Source organism: Tamandua tetradactyla, chromosome 15 (assembly GCF_023851605.1).
Source record: "Tamandua tetradactyla isolate mTamTet1 chromosome 15, mTamTet1.pri, whole genome shotgun sequence".
In the NCBI taxonomy this organism is placed as follows: Eukaryota; Metazoa; Chordata; class Mammalia; order Pilosa; family Myrmecophagidae; genus Tamandua; species Tamandua tetradactyla.
The window spans coordinates 50,734,496-50,750,126 of record NC_135341.1 but is presented as its reverse complement, the minus strand read 5'-3'; the positions used below and the strand labels follow the sequence as shown (position 1 = coordinate 50,750,126).

Sequence of the window (15,631 nt, the reverse complement as noted above, 5' to 3'; positions counted from 1 at the left end):
TGTGGTGGATTGAATTGTATATCCCAGTTTGGACATGATTTTGGACCACATTCTGGTAGGTGTGGTGGACCCATTGTAAATAAAATCTTTTCAAGATGTTGCTTCAAGTAAGTCGTGTTCCCACTGAATCAAGTAGGGCTTTAACTGGGTTAACTGGAGTCCTTTAAAAGCAGAGTGAAAGTCATACAGTAAGAGAAGACCCTGGAGAAGCCAGAAGCTGGAACTCAACAGAATCCAGAAGAGAAAGGAGAAGATACCATCACGTGCACTGCTATGTGATGGAAAAGCCAACGAACCCCAAAGATTGCTGGCCAGCCAAAAAAAACTGACTGTAAAAGGAAGCGATTTCTCTAGTCTCTGAAACCATAAGCCAACAAAATTCCTGTTTTTAAGCCAACCCATTGTATGATATTTGTTTTAGCAGCTGAAAAGTTAAAACAGAAGGCAAATGAGCATGTGAATGAGGACAGGAAGACACTTGAATATGCTGTGGTTTAATTTTTAATTTTGAAATAATTAATTGCTTATATATATATATCAATTGATGGACATTTGGAAGTGTTTCCATCTTTTGGCTATTGTGAATACTGCTTCTGTGAACATTCATGTACAAGGCTTTGTTTGAACTCCTGGTTTTAATTCTTTTGGCTATATGAGTAGGAGTAGAATTGCTTGGTTATATGAAAATTCTATATTTAATCTTTGAAGAACTGTTATTTTGTTCTCCATAGTGGCAAAACTATTTACCATTCTCACTAGTAATGTATAAGGGTTCCAATATCTCCACGTCCTCACCAACTCTTATTTTCCAGTTTGGAGATTATAGCCATCCTAATGGGTATGAAGTGGTATCTCACTGTGGTTTTGACTTCCATTTCCCTAATGGCTAATGATACTGAGCCAGTAAGCAATTTGCATCAACAAGTTCAAGACAGGAATGAGGTGATTGATGCTACAAATGAAGCATTACTTATTAAAGAATCAGAATTAACCAGATTACAAGTCAAAATTTCTGGACATGAAAGGACAGAAGACATCAAGTTTCTACCAGCCCCATTTATACCTCCAATAGAAATTATAACTGACATTCAAGATCCAAAGTTTGCTAAATGTTTTCCCACATCTTTTTTCAAGTGTAGAAAACTGCATCGTTCTATTAGTGCCAGTGACCTAAGTTTCAGCACTCATGGTGATGCAGATCTTTCTGAGGAATTATTACAGGATTTAAAGAAAATGCGATTAAAACAGTCTTCAACATTTGAAGAAAACCAGAAGTCTCTAACTTATACTAAGTCAGACCCGCTCACAAAAGACCTAGAAGATGATAGTTCTGAGAGTAATGATTTTAGTACTCTTAGAGGAATGCTAAAATACATAAACAAAGAAGTGAGACTACTAAAAAAGTCTTCTATAGAAACACCTGCTGTTTTAACTCAGGGAGAAAATTTGTAATAAAAGAAGATGTGGATGTGATGAAAAATGGAATTTTCAATACCATGTTATGTTTACTTAATTATATGTAGCTCATACTTCGTAGAGGCTGTTATTTTATTGCTTTTGAATAAAAGCAATAGATGTGTTAGATGGCCATTTATAAATCTTCTTTGGAGAAATGTCTATTCAAATCCTTTGTCCACTTTTAATCGGGTTCTTTGTCTTTTTGTTATTGAGTCGTACGAGTTCTTAATAGATTCTGGATATTTGATCTTTATCAGATATAAACTTTACAATTTTTTTCTCCCATTCTGTAAGTTGTCTTTTTAATTTCTTGATAAAGCCCTTTGAGTTACTAAGTTTTTAATTTTGCTGAAGTCCCACATATTTCATGTATACAAGTCATGCACTTCTTTGGTGAGCTTTATTCCTACATATTTTATTCTTTTTTAGGTCATTATAAATTGAATTCTTTTTTCTTAATTTCCTTTTCAGGTTGCTTATTCCTAGCTTATAAGAAAACAACTGATTTTTGCATGTTGATTTTGTATCATGCAACTATGCTAAATTTATTTATTAGCTCTAATAGGTTTTTTATTTTTATTTTTTTGGTTTAGCTCTAATAGTTTTTTTGTGGAATACTTAGAATTTTCTTCACACTGAGATCATGCCATCTGTAAACACAGACAGCTTATTTCTTCCTTTATTTCTTTTTCATGCCTAATGGCTCTGGCTAGAACTTTCAGCACAATATTAAACACAAGTGGTAAAAGCATTTATTCTTGTCTTATTCCTGGAAAAGATTTCAGTCTTGCATTAAGTATGTAAAGTTTTTCCTAAATAGGCTTTATCATGTTAAGGAAGTTCCCCTCTATTCTTATTTTGTTCAGTGTTTTTGTCATGAAGTGTATTAGTTTGCTAAGCTACTGGAATGCCATATACTAGAAATGGAACAGCTTTTAAAAAGGGAATTTAATAAATTACAAGTTTATAGTTCTAATGAAGTGAAAGTTTCCAAAGTAAGGCACCAAAAAGAGGTTACCCTCACTCAAGAAAGGCAGCTGCTGTCTGGAACATCTCTGTCAGCTGGGAAGGCATCACTGGCTCTTATTCCCGATTTGTTGCTTTCAACTTCTGATGCCAGTAATTTCCTCTCTAGCATCTGTGGGCCTTCCTCAGTTCCTCTGGGACACAAGTCTGGGTTCAGGCTTACTTAGCATCTCATGGGAAGGCACATGGCAATGTCTGCTAGGCTCTGCCCGTGTCTAGGCATCTTCTCTCTCTGTGGGCACTTCAAACATCTATGCATCTGAAGTAACTGTTCTCCAAGCATCTGAATCTGCTCTGCCTGTCATCTCTGAGGTTTCTTCAAAATGTGTCTCCCTTTCAAAGGACTGCAGTAAACTAATCAAGACCCACCTTGAACGGGCAGGGTCACATCTCCATAGAGACAATCTAATCAAGTTTCTGCCCTACAATATTGAATCAGGATTAAAAGAAATGGCCGTTCCCTAGAATCAGGATTAAAACATGGCTTTTCTGTGGTACATAATAGCTTCAAACCAGCCCATGAAGGGTATTGGATTTTGTCAAATGCTTTTTCCACAGCAATTGAGGTGATCATGTATTAGGGTTATTTTCCTTTCATTCTATCAATGTGGTTTATTGTATTGATTGATTTTTCTATGCAGAACCTCTCTTTCATTCCCGGGATAAATCCCATTTGGTCATTGTGTAGAATCCTTTCAATGTGCTGTTAGATCCAGTGTGCTAGTATTTTGTTGAGGAATTTTGCATCTAAATTCATAAGGGATATTGTTCTGTAGTTTACTTTTCTTCTGATATCTTAGTCTGGCATTGCCATAAAGATAATCCTGACCTTACAGAATGAGTTAGGAAGTGTTCTTTCCTCTTCTATTTTTTTGGAGTTTGAGAAGAATTGATGTTAACTCTTCTTTAAAAGTTTGGCAGAATTCAACAGTGAAGTCATCTGGTCCTGGGATTTTCTTTCTTTTTTGATTAATAAATAAATCACTTTATTTATTATAGATCTGTTCAGATTTTCTATTTCTTCTTGAGTCAGTTCTAGTAGTTGCTATATTTCTAGGAATTTGTCCATTACATCTAGGTTATCTAATTTGTTGGTATATGATTGTTCATTCACGGTATTCTCTTATAATTATTTTATTTCTGTAAGGTTGGTAGTAATGTCCCCTCTTTCATTTCTGATTTTAGTAATTTGCTACTTTTCTCATTGTTTATTCTGAGCAGTTATCTAAAGATTTATTGATTTATTGGTCTTTTCAAAGAACTAGCTCTCCAAGGAATTTGTTGATTCTCTCTACTTTTACTCCGTTCTCTATTTTGTTTATTTCTGCTCTTATCATTATTATTTCTTTCCTTCTTCTCACTTTGTATTTATTTGCTCTTCCTGTTCTAGTTCCTTAAGATTTGAATTTGAGATCTTTCTTCTTTTTTTACAGTAAGCATTTATAGCTTTAAAATTCTCTCTGAGCACTACTTTCATTGCATCCTATTAGCTCAAGTATGTTGTGTTTTCATTTTCATTCATCTCAAGATATTTCCTAATTTCCCTAGTGATTTATTCTTTGACCCATTGGTTGTTAAAGAGTGTTTTTTATTTTCATTTCCATATATTTGTGAATTTTCCAGTTTCCTTCTGTTACTAATTTCTAGTTTCATTCCACTGTAGTCAGAGAAGGCACTTTGTATGACTTTAATCTTTTAAAATATATTAAGACTTGTTTTACAATCTAACATATGGTCTACAATTGTGGTGGTTTGGAGTTATGCACCCCAGTAAAACATGTTCTTAAGCTTAAACCATCCCTGTGGGTATGAACTCTTGCAAATAAGTTACTTCTGATAAGGTTTGGCCCAGGATGTGTCTTAATCCTATTACTGAAGGATTACAGGGAAGGTCACAGGGAAAAGCCACAGCGGGAACAGTCAGAAGCTGAAAGTCAACGGAACCTGGAAGAGAACGGAGAAACCAGAAGAGGCCACCAAGTGCAATGATCAAAGATTGACAGGAGCCAGCCCCAGAACATCAACCTTCAGGAAGAAAACAGTGCTTTGATTATGCCTTGGTTTGAACTTCTAGCCTCAAAACCATGAGCCAATAAGTTCCCATTTTTAAAGTCAACCCAATGTACGGTATTTGCTTTAGCAGCAAGAAAACTAAAACAATTCTTGAGAAAGCCCCTTGTACACTTAAAAAGAGTGTGTATTCTGCTATTGTTCAGTGGAGTCTTCCATATATGCCTGTTTGGTCTAGTTGGTTCATAGTGTTGTTCAAGTCTTCTATTTCTTTATTGATCTTCTGCCAAGTCGTTTTACCTATTACTGAAAGAGGGGCATTGTAGTCTCCAGCCACTATTGTAAAACTGTCTATTTCTCGCTTCAATTGTGATGATTATTTACTTCATATATTTTGGGGCTCTGTTGCTAGCTGTGTATAACTGTTACAGCTTCTTATGGATTGACCCTTTTATCAACACACGATGTCCTTGTTTGTCTCTCATAACATTTTTTTAACTAAAGCCCATTTTTTTCTGATATAACCACTCAGCTCTATTTCAGTTACTATTTGCAGAGTATTTTTCCATTCTTTACCATCAACCTATTTACATCTTTTAGTCCAGAGCAAGTCATTTTTAGATGGAACATAATTGGATCATATTTTTATATAATCATCCAATCTCTGCTTTTAATTGGTGAGTTAATGAATTACATTTAAAGTGTTTACTGATAAGAAAGGAATTGCTGTGACATTTTAATATTTAATCTTTAAAAATTTAATTTTTTCTACATGTTATATCTTCTTGTTTCTCAATTCCTCGATCATTGCCTTCTTTTGCACTTAATTGATTTTTTAGTATATCACTTTCATCACATTTGATTTAAAATCTGTGTCTAGTAATTCCAATATCTGGGCTTTCTTAGGGACAATCTATTAATTTCTTTTTTCTTATAAATGGGCCATACTTTCTTTTTTCATTGTATGTCTCATATTTTTGTTGTTGAAAATTGGACTTTTTGAATATTATATATACTGTAGTAACTCTGGAAATCAGATTATTTCACCCTTCTCCAAAGTTTGTTGCTGTTGCCCGTTATGAGTTGTAGCTACTTCTTTAGTGAATTTTCTCAACTAGTTATTGTAAAAAGTGTATTTTTTGTCATGTGTAGTTAATGAAGTCTCTGTTCTGTTAGTGCCATGGTCAACTACTGATTTGGCCCAAATTTCTTTAAATAGTTGGGGCCAAAATTAAAAAAAACAAAAATGAAAAACTGCCCTGGTCTTTGTAGATTGTGTGTGTGTGTACGTGTGTGTGTGTGCGCGCGTGTGTGTGTTGGTGGACTCCTCTAACACTTAGTCAAATGGTTTACAACTCTATATTAGCCTTCATTTCTGCTTATACAGTGCCTTAAGGTCAGCCTGAGGTAAATGCTTTGGGTATTCTCAGCTCTTTTCTGAACATTCATCCAACCCTGGTTACAAGTGTGGCTTTCTAGAGTCCCCAGTATATGAAGGCACTTTTCAAAACACCTTTATTCTCCCATGAGTCTCCTTTACAGTCTCTTCCTTCTCAGGCTTTTCAGTCCGTCTGCTACTTACCCATTCTGTTATCCCTTTCCTCAGACAGGTATAGCTAGTATATTTCCCTTCAAATACTTTCGGCAAATACAAGCTTGGAAAACACTCTAGCCCTGAGAAAGTTTCAAAGTGAGCAAAACAAAAGCAAGCCCCTGGCCCAATTTCTCCCCAGACAAGGTTAAATCACCCAACCACAATTATGTGAGAATGAAAGTTATATTTAATTTTAGGTAATATTTCTGAGGAAATATAGATAATTTTCTTAAATGTGCTAATGTTGTTAAAAAGTTATCGATAAGATTCATATTAAAATACTTACATTTATTGGTATATTAAGGTGAGATATTTGCTTTAAAATATTCCAGAAGAAACAATACATGTAGAAGGAGGGGTTTTAGACTGATAAACCAAGAGTGGCAAAATGTTGATAACTGTTGAATCTGGCTGATGGGTATATGGAGTTTATCTTAAGTTTTTTTTTTTTTCTGCTTGTAAATTTCAGAATAAAGTTTAAAACTTGAAAAAAAAAATTTTAAAAGCTGCATTTCCCCTCTAGCATCAGAAAACCATACCAGAAAAATGGGCCACTGTCCCAGTGGCTGCCACCATGCTGGGTAATGAGAAAGGTTAAACAGGTAAATTAAAACACTACAGTGCTCTTTTACTGAGCATCAGCAGCTTCTTTCTACATTACACATTCCCCTCGATTGCTGTAAATTTTAAAGTTAGAGTCCAGAGATGTAAAAAAGTATACTCTGGCAGTTTTCCCCAGTTTAATCATTGCTTTAGTGGGAAGATGAAGTTTTAGACTTCCCTACTCTGCCATTTTCCTGTAATTATGTTTAAAAATTAAATTGGTCATATCCTTCTATTATAAATATCCTAAGTACTGAATTATTTATACCTACCCCATGACTGGCTGGTATCCAGACACAGGGAGGTCCTACTTGATTAAATAATAAATGTTTCAAAACAACCAGATTTTTAGCAGGCTAAAGGTTTACACAAGTTATTTAACTTATATTTCTACAAAACCTTCTAGTCATTTGCAGGAATAACCCAATGACTGCTATTGTTTGTTTTATTCTTTATATGAGACATAAAACTAGGACAAACAGTAGTTTGCAAATAATATTTTTTTTGTTTGGTTTAGTTCATTTTTCTGTGACATCACCATCAAGCAACATGAGGTTCCTATCAACCCTCCTTCAAAGAATTTTTTAATTAGCTTAGGCCCCACTTCAGTGACATACTATGATGGAAAGAAAAAGAGGAGCCAGGTCCTTTAAGAGTCAAAGCTGGTAAGTTCATGCCACCACAGAAAAGTCTGTGCTAATTATAGTCATTGACTTCACTTCTGAGTTCTCTATCGGCAATGTCTAAAAAAATCTCTGACCCAGGAAGGCCACAGATATATCTGTTTGAAAATGTATGTGATTGAGAATTAAAAACAGTCAAGCTCCATAGGTGAATAGAAGATACAACCCCATCCCCTTTCCACTTACAGACAGTGACCCATCCATCAGGTTAGCGCTCTGCTGAAAAAAGAATCTCAGCAGGGAGTTTGCCAATGCTGAGAAACATTGCTCCTTCTTTTCCCACCCTCTGTGCCCTGATGTCGATGCACAGGAAGACCCACCAAGTACAAGGCTCTATTTTAAATCTCATCTTCTCCTCCAAGCCTGTTTACTGGTTCTCTATCAAATAAACATGTAGGCAAATGGCAGAAAATCACCTTGTACATTTCTGGATTCAGCATGAAAGACCGACCCTGAGAGGAGCTTGGTTTCTCCAGGGGCACTTGAATCAATGGCTGGTTTTCCTTTCTGGAGTCAGATGATAAAGGCGTAAATGAGGAAATGATCTTCCATTCCTTGTAAGCCTGAAAAGCAATGATAAATTGAAGACCAATAGAATATTTTTTTGAACTATACAAACAGCCTTCCTTAGCCTCATGGAAAATTGGGCCTATCTTTTCCTGGCCTTAGGGCCAGACTTTCAGCCTCTGAGTGAGGTGGGAAGAAAGCTCAAGTTGCAAAAGCAGGAATTAAAGAAGCTACTATGAAAACTCCCTAGACACTTGGCCAAAACAGCTGAGAATCAGACACACGTGCCCACTTCCAGGAGAAACACTAAGGGTCCCGAAAGTTATCCCATCTAACTAACTGCTTCTTGAAAAATTTCAACAAGCAGTAGAGAGAGAGACAGAGAGAGAGAAAGAGAGAGAGGAACCCAATGTCCTCACCCCTCTTCACAATATGGTTAAGACATATCACTTAGCGTGGTGGCAGGCTTTTCTAACTAGGTTATTAAATCAAGGATGAAAGAAAATTCAGGAGCCATGGGGTACACTGTACATGGTAGCCTCTGAAGTCAGGCAGAACAAATCCATATCTCAGGTCTTCTACTTATTAGCTAAGTGACCTTGGACAGAGTGTTTTCTCTTTTTAAGGCCTCATTTTCCTGCGCTATAAAATGGGGGAAATGAAATGAGATAATCAGTGTCAAGTGTCTAGTATAGTCCTTGATAAATAGTTGATATATTACCCATGTTTCCCTTTACCCAAACCCAAACCTCAAAACCAAGGTGATCGTGCACACCAGGGATCAGTAAATTATTTCTCTAAAACATCAGACAATATTTTTGGCTTTCTAGTCCATGCTGTCTCTCTTGAAACTACTCAACTCTGCCATTGCAGCACAAAAACAACAATGGACAATATATAAATGAATGGCATGGCTGTTCCAATAAAATTTTACTTACGGACACTAAAATTGAATTTCAAATAACGTTCATGAGCAATAGAATATTAGTCTTCTTTACATTTTTTTCAACCATCTATACATGTAAAAACCATTTCTAGTCGACAGGTCATAGAAAAACAGGGAGCAGGCTGGATTTAGCCAGTGGGCTGTGGTCTTTAGATTCTGATGAAGCTGACATGTCCATATTAAATGCAGTATATAGAGCCCAGAATTCCTACGAAATTTCCTATGAAATGTCTTAGAGTAACTTAATTTTTAAATTTTTCTAATGATAAAATGGTGCTAATTGCCACCCATGTATTTTTTCAAGAATGCTGCAAAAATCAAGTGAATTACATTTTATTACTTGCTTTAAGCTATTCTATAAATTAAACTATGGAAACACTAGGCTAAATGCTTCATTAAATACTGTCTATTAAATATGGTTATGCTACAAATCAATTTATAGAATCTGTCATCATTTTTGAAAATAAATGTGAATCAAACAATAATTTAAGTAGTTGGAAGGTAAAAAAAAAAATCTTCAGGGCATATTTATGAACATCCTTTCACAAAGCTGCTTAAATGACTGAATCGTTTGCCAAAGAAAGTGGGCAAAAGATACAAATGCTTGGCATGTGAGAGGATTCTCCTGGCAGATACCACGAGTTGCATACTGGTTGACCTTGAAAGGACTACTGAAGTACAGTGTATTTTTACACTACTGGATGAGATGCAAAAGCTGTTCATATGGCACATGACTGACCTGTTTTGTTGAATAAACATATCTTATTTTCAAGACAGTGTCTTTTAGGAATAAGTCATATGGTAAGGATACAGGTCTGCAGCACCACTGGCAATAAAAGCAGAAGCATTTAGATTCTTCCAATTTCTTCTATTAAGAACAATAATTATGAAGGAAAAGGTTTAGATTATACTCAGAAACCTGCCTTTGAGGGGCCTGTTATCTAAATCAGATACACAACTCACAAAAATTGTGATTTTCAAAGTCCCTCCCATCCCATTTTTTGGGCATCCTCATGAGTGTAAAGGAAAGGAGTCACCACAAGGGCAGAGTAGTAAATGGCAAGGCATTTTTGCAAGTCCCCACAGGAGGATAGTTTTGGGGTGACTGCAAGAATGACTGCCCCTCCCTAAAGATGAGGCAAAATCCTACAAGAGAAGGGTTTATTGTAACTAACTTCCTTCCCCATCTCAGAAAATGTCCCTGGTGACCATGTGGTTGAGTCAATAAATTCTCTAGAAGGAAAAATCACAAACCAGGGTAAAAATGACCCTCCTGCCCACCCTCACCCCTCACAAGTCCAGGTACAGGTGCTATAAAGAGAGTTCTCCCTGCAACATAAATAAGGGGTGTGAGACTTAGGGAGGAAGAAAGAAGCTCTCCATAGTTCTTTTTGCTGGATTAAATAACAATTACTAGTCGGCAGTCCTCAGCCAGTCACCCCAAAAAGAAACCCCACCTGAGAAGCCAGACTATGGGCTGATTATATTCCCTGGGACCTTTGGAAGCATCACATCAGAAGTCTTTTAGGAATCTTTTTGTGTATATAGGATGAGGCAGATGTTACAAAAAAATTCAGTTTGTGAGTATTTTAATTTCACAATTCACTGAGCCATTGGTGGCAGCATAATATAAAGATATCCCAGACTTTGCCATTTCCAGGATTAAAATGAGACAGAATAACTGGATTTTTCTCTCAAAAGCAAAGCCAACCACAAGTTACAGACCCATAAGTCCATAGTTCCTTGAGCTTCTTACTGGCACAGCCATACAACTGGCACTTAATAAAAGGACAGGAACAACAAAGTCTTACCCTTTTCTCTTTTAGGAGGGCCTCACTCCAATCATGACCAATGGATGTGTTATGAGGGAAAAACAGTTAGTCCTCAGAGATTAAAAATGGTTCCATGGTTAATGAGACTACATCTGATTTCATTAGCAAAAGTCAATAGAAAAGGAATATACATAAGGTATGGAAATGTTATATTCATCAAGGAAGGTTCTAGGAGCCTATTTCCATGCAGGGCTTTAAAAAGAAGGGGAGTACAGTGAAAAGATCGTGAGATTTAGAACCCAAAAGCATCTGAATTCATCTCCAGGCTCTGTCACCTAAATTATGACTATGGGCAATTTACTTAACATCGATGACCCTCTGCAACTTTATTCATAGAAGGAGAGTAATAAAAATACATATCTCAACGGGTTGGTGGAGGATGCAGTGAGATAATGCGTTCAAAAAGTTATTTAAAACTGTAAAGAACCCATAGCAATATTAGTTTAGGGACTCCTTAAGGCAAACATGAAAGAATAACCAGAAAAAAAACCCCACAAAAACATAAGGACTGTATATAAAGGGTTAGTTCTGGGGCAGGTTTTAAGGTGTCAAAGCCAACAGCATGGTTGACTTGAGTATGAGAACCGGATTCTTCAAGCATGCACCATGTGCAGTGGGAAGTGTATAACAGGGATCAGGATACAGCCAGCTAAGTCCCCGAAGGAGACCACACAGCACAGCAGCCAACCTGGGTCCCCATCAAAAGACAGTGATGAAGAGAAACAGTAGCCAGAAAACAAAAGACAACACCCTTGAGTTGGTGGCTCTACCCACAATGTACAAGGCATAGGGAGTAATAACCATCACAGTGACTCGGGAGCCCAGTCAACGTAATTGACTGGCATAGAGGATACTGTGGGTCATTCCGGGGACTCTTTTGCTGCTATTGTCTGCATAGGCTGCAAGCAGTGGTGGTGAAGCCATGCCAAAAGGGACTCCCAGGCAGGGTGGTGGTTCTCATCCCACGCATTACCTGATCGAGCGGGCAGGAACCAAGTTTCACTTGTCTTCCAGGAGTTGTCTTTTTCTATGAACTGACCTTGCACAGTTCTGTCCTCATAGGGTGGACATTGCTAACCTTGCCTTCACTTGTAAGGCTCTCCTTAGAGTTGGCTCCAACATGGGCATCCCTGGGAGCCAAGGATAACAATAGCCAATGAAAACTAGAAACTGGCACCTGGGTATTAGGTATTCAGAAGTAGATGAATACAAGAGAGCAAGGAAGGACAGGAGGGGAGAACCAGCCCACAAAACATTGTGAAATAATGCACAGCCAATGTCAAAACCCACATTTAAGCACACAAAACCCCACACTAGATGAATGATGCTCCAACACACAAAAAGGTACCTGTGACAAATTCTCTTATATGCAGGTCCAATTCTCTCCCCCTGGATAGAAGTATAGCCCATACACACACTTGCACTGGGTGAAAATAATTCAGTATACATACCTCAGAATCAGTGAAAAAGTTGTAAAGGAGGACATCATCAAATTCTAAGCCTTTTGCTTCATAAATTGTTAGCACAAGTGCTAACCCCAGTTCTTCTGGAATCTTCTCCTTTGCCATGTCATTGGCTACAAGGATTACCTGAGAAAAAATAAAAAAGAAAGTAGGGAAGAAAAAACATCAAATTTTACAAAAAGAAATTTGGGAAAGCACAACCTATTTCTATGGGAGACAGAGGTGTCTTTAAAGAGAAGTGGCCAGCATGGAGTTAGTCATCCAAGCAAGTAGAAATATCTATAACAATTAGTTATTAATTCATCTCAGGAATTTACCTATTCTGGGACAGGGACTATTTGAGTTCTGCCTTGTGGGATAATTCAGACTCTCAACCTTTTTTTCAATTGTAAATGCCTTCTATTTCAAAACATAATTGCAAGAAGTTCACCTGGTGGGCTCCAAATTCAATGGGCTGGGTTTTCCTTTTGTTTCCTCTAAGCAAAATTGCCAAGTCGCTCACACTACAAGACTCCAGGACAGTTGGTTTGGGACCATCAAAGAGGCCAGAATCCCTTGGAAGACGATCAAAAGACTCTGGGAAATAGAACTGAAGTAAATCCACCACTCCAGATGCCAGACTGAGGATTCCTGGGATAAAACAGAAAACACATATAAGATATGTACCACATGGCTGGATTTCTTTCTTTTTTTCTGAGAAGCAGTATGAACCCTGACAGTAAATATAATTGCAAGCCTATTTCCAGTTCCCATTACATTTTTTATCACTTTGTCCCTGAGTTATATTACCCTGGATGCAGTGGATGAAGGCAGAGATGTGTTTTGCTGTGCTAAGAGGATTTTGTGGGATCTCGTTCCCAACTTATATTCATGTTACAGAAATTTACCTCATAAAGAAGGGACAAGGCAGAAATGCAAACTAAACAATTAGAGCTGTTAGAATGCTAATATGAAGGGCTAGTATAGCTGATAAGGAAACAAGAACATTGTACCACTCTCATTGGTGCTTGGAGCCCTGGAGGCAGCACTGCTATGCCAATGGCAACACCAGATGTTAGCTAGGGTAGCAACCAAGGCCTCTAACACCCTTTCCTGACAGGTTTACACCCAGATAAATGAGGACTATAATAAGTGTCAATCTAATGGGTAGCAGGAAGACTAAACCAGGAAACTTTTCTCTGCCTACCCTCCCAGAACTTGCTCTGCAAACAGAAGCAGCTTGTAGTAAGCCAAAGCAGTATAAGAAACGATTAAGTCAAAGTAGTCTGGGACAAGTATTACCTGCTTTAAGACATACAATAGAGCTGCCTGGGAGGGGAGAAGTCTATTTCACAGGGAATAGAGGTTACATTCAAATTCCTATAAAAGGGAAATTCCTAAGGCCATGAGCTAGCAAAAAACAGGACAAGATGCACATTCAGAAAAGACAGCAAGGACCCTGCACTTCACTTTCACTTTGGGCTGATCTTCTTGATAGGCTAACCTCTAAAAGAGAACACCAGCCAATACAGAGGCAATTTTCAAAGACTATGAAAGTTGTTCTTTGCATTGGTTTCTGTTAGCTACTTGTACTCAAGGAAATCTCTGTCATCACTAGATGGATAAAAACTTAAGGAACAGACAGCTCAGGTATTAAATCCCAGAGGTTAAAATTAAAATATTAAAATGTACAGTGTGCAAAAAAAGATCACAATGTAAAGAAATAGGAACTGATGGCTTATCCAAAGGAACAAGACAAAAATTCTGAAACCATCAATGAACACAACCAGACATATTAGACATATCAATGATTTTTTTAAATACTCTTCAATATGCTCAAGAAAATAAAGAAAAACATGGATAAATAACTAAAGTATATCAGGAAATTAATGCACGAACAATATGTCAGTAAAGAGACAGAACTTTTTAATAGGATGCAAACATATATCCTGGAGTTGAAGACCACAATAACTAAAATGAAAAATTCCCTAGAAAGAATTGGAGCTAGAAGAAGAAAGAATCATTGATCTAAAATACAAGACAATAGAAATGATCCAGGCAGAGAAACAGAAAGAAAAAAGATTTTAAAAAGTGAAGAGAGCATAAGAGAACTGTTACACCATCTAACATATCAATATATGTTTTACAGAAGTTCCAGAAAGACAAGACAGAGACAAAGAGACAGAAGGAATATTCAAAGAAATAATGGCAGATAAATTCTCAAATTTAGTGAATGAAAGAAACATACACATTTCAAGAATATCAACAAACTGCAAACAGGATAAACTCAAAGAGATCCATGCCCAATGTCATGGTCAGGTTCATGTGTCAACTTGGCCGGTGGTGGTGTCCATTTGTCTGGTTGGGCAAGTGCTGGCCTGTCTGTTGCTATGAGGACATCTCATAGAATTAAATCATGATCACACTGGCTGTATCCACAGCTGATTGCATTTGTAATCCGCTAAGGAGAGTGACTTCTGCAATGAGTGACGCTTAAATCTACTCACTGGAGGGCTTTTCAGGAAGATTCAGAAGAGACAGTTTCTTTCCCTGCTTCAGCCAGTGAGCCTCTCCTGTGGAATTCATCCAGACCCTTCATCAAAACTGTCAGCTTCACAGCCTGCCCTACAGATTTTGGACTCTACATTCCCATAGCTACATGAGACACTCATAATGTAGAGGAGGGGATCCAGAGACTTAGAGAGATTGGAAAATTAGAGTAGATTTATCATGGAAAGCCTACTCTTACATCCCAAGAATGTCCAGGGGATACACTATTACCAGAACTGTGAGAAATAAATTTGTGAGACTAGTGTCATCATCCATGAAGAGCTCTGTAGTTACAGTTCTCTATAAGTCAGATATTACTGTGGGAACTGCTGTCTCTGAGCTGGAATCTTTAAACACAATGGGGATGACCAGATCCCAAGTTGGCAGAAGCCAGGTGGCAGCACTTAATTGCCAAAGACAAGGTGGACATGGCTATCATAATAGACAGCAGACTCAAAGCAGAAGTCAAAATAATCTGACTCGCAGAGACTTGTGGCATTGGCTAGTAAATAATGGGGTCATTAGAAGTGCAATTCTACTAAATTCATGTTTGAGATATATAAACAAAAGGGTTCTAGGTCAAGTGAACAGAAGCCTAACTTGAATTACAAAAACACAGAGTCATGGCCCCTTAATCAATTTCCAGACTTGAGACAGTTTACAGACCAAGGGCCCCTTGAATGAGAGTGAGGCCAGGTCCCTTTGGGGGAGGACTCTGTTACACTGCTACAAATTTATACTATTAATCTTCTCCCAAGCCTTCCCCAAGGAGACCAATGGCCTTTTACCAGGGTAACTGTGCATTGAGGAAAAGGAAATGATCAGATATTTCAGGGGTTATTAGACACTGGTTCAGAAGTGACATTAATTCCAGGGGACCCAAAACGTTACTCTGGTCCACCAGTCAGAGTGGGGGCTTAAGGAGGCCAGGTGATCAATGGAATTTTAGCTCAGGTCCGTCTCACAGTTGGGCCCATTCT

The 15,631-nt window shown here is 37.5% G+C and overlaps 1 protein-coding gene across 7 annotated transcripts in view; it reads right to left on the bottom strand.

Moving 5' to 3' along the window:
* Positions 1–15,631, bottom strand: part of TRANK1 (tetratricopeptide repeat and ankyrin repeat containing 1) — a 127,123-nt gene that overhangs the window by 23,961 nt on the left and 87,531 nt on the right. For all 7 annotated transcript variants that reach the window (XM_077129846.1, XM_077129849.1, XM_077129850.1 and 4 more), the window contains 3 exons: positions 12,553–12,752; positions 12,111–12,248; positions 7,791–7,937 (listed from right to left, as the gene is read on the bottom strand). In XM_077129846.1, coding sequence (XP_076985961.1) covers positions 7,791–7,937; positions 12,111–12,248; positions 12,553–12,752 — 485 coding nt within the window. The remainder of the gene's footprint in view (positions 1–7,790; positions 7,938–12,110; positions 12,249–12,552; positions 12,753–15,631) is intronic.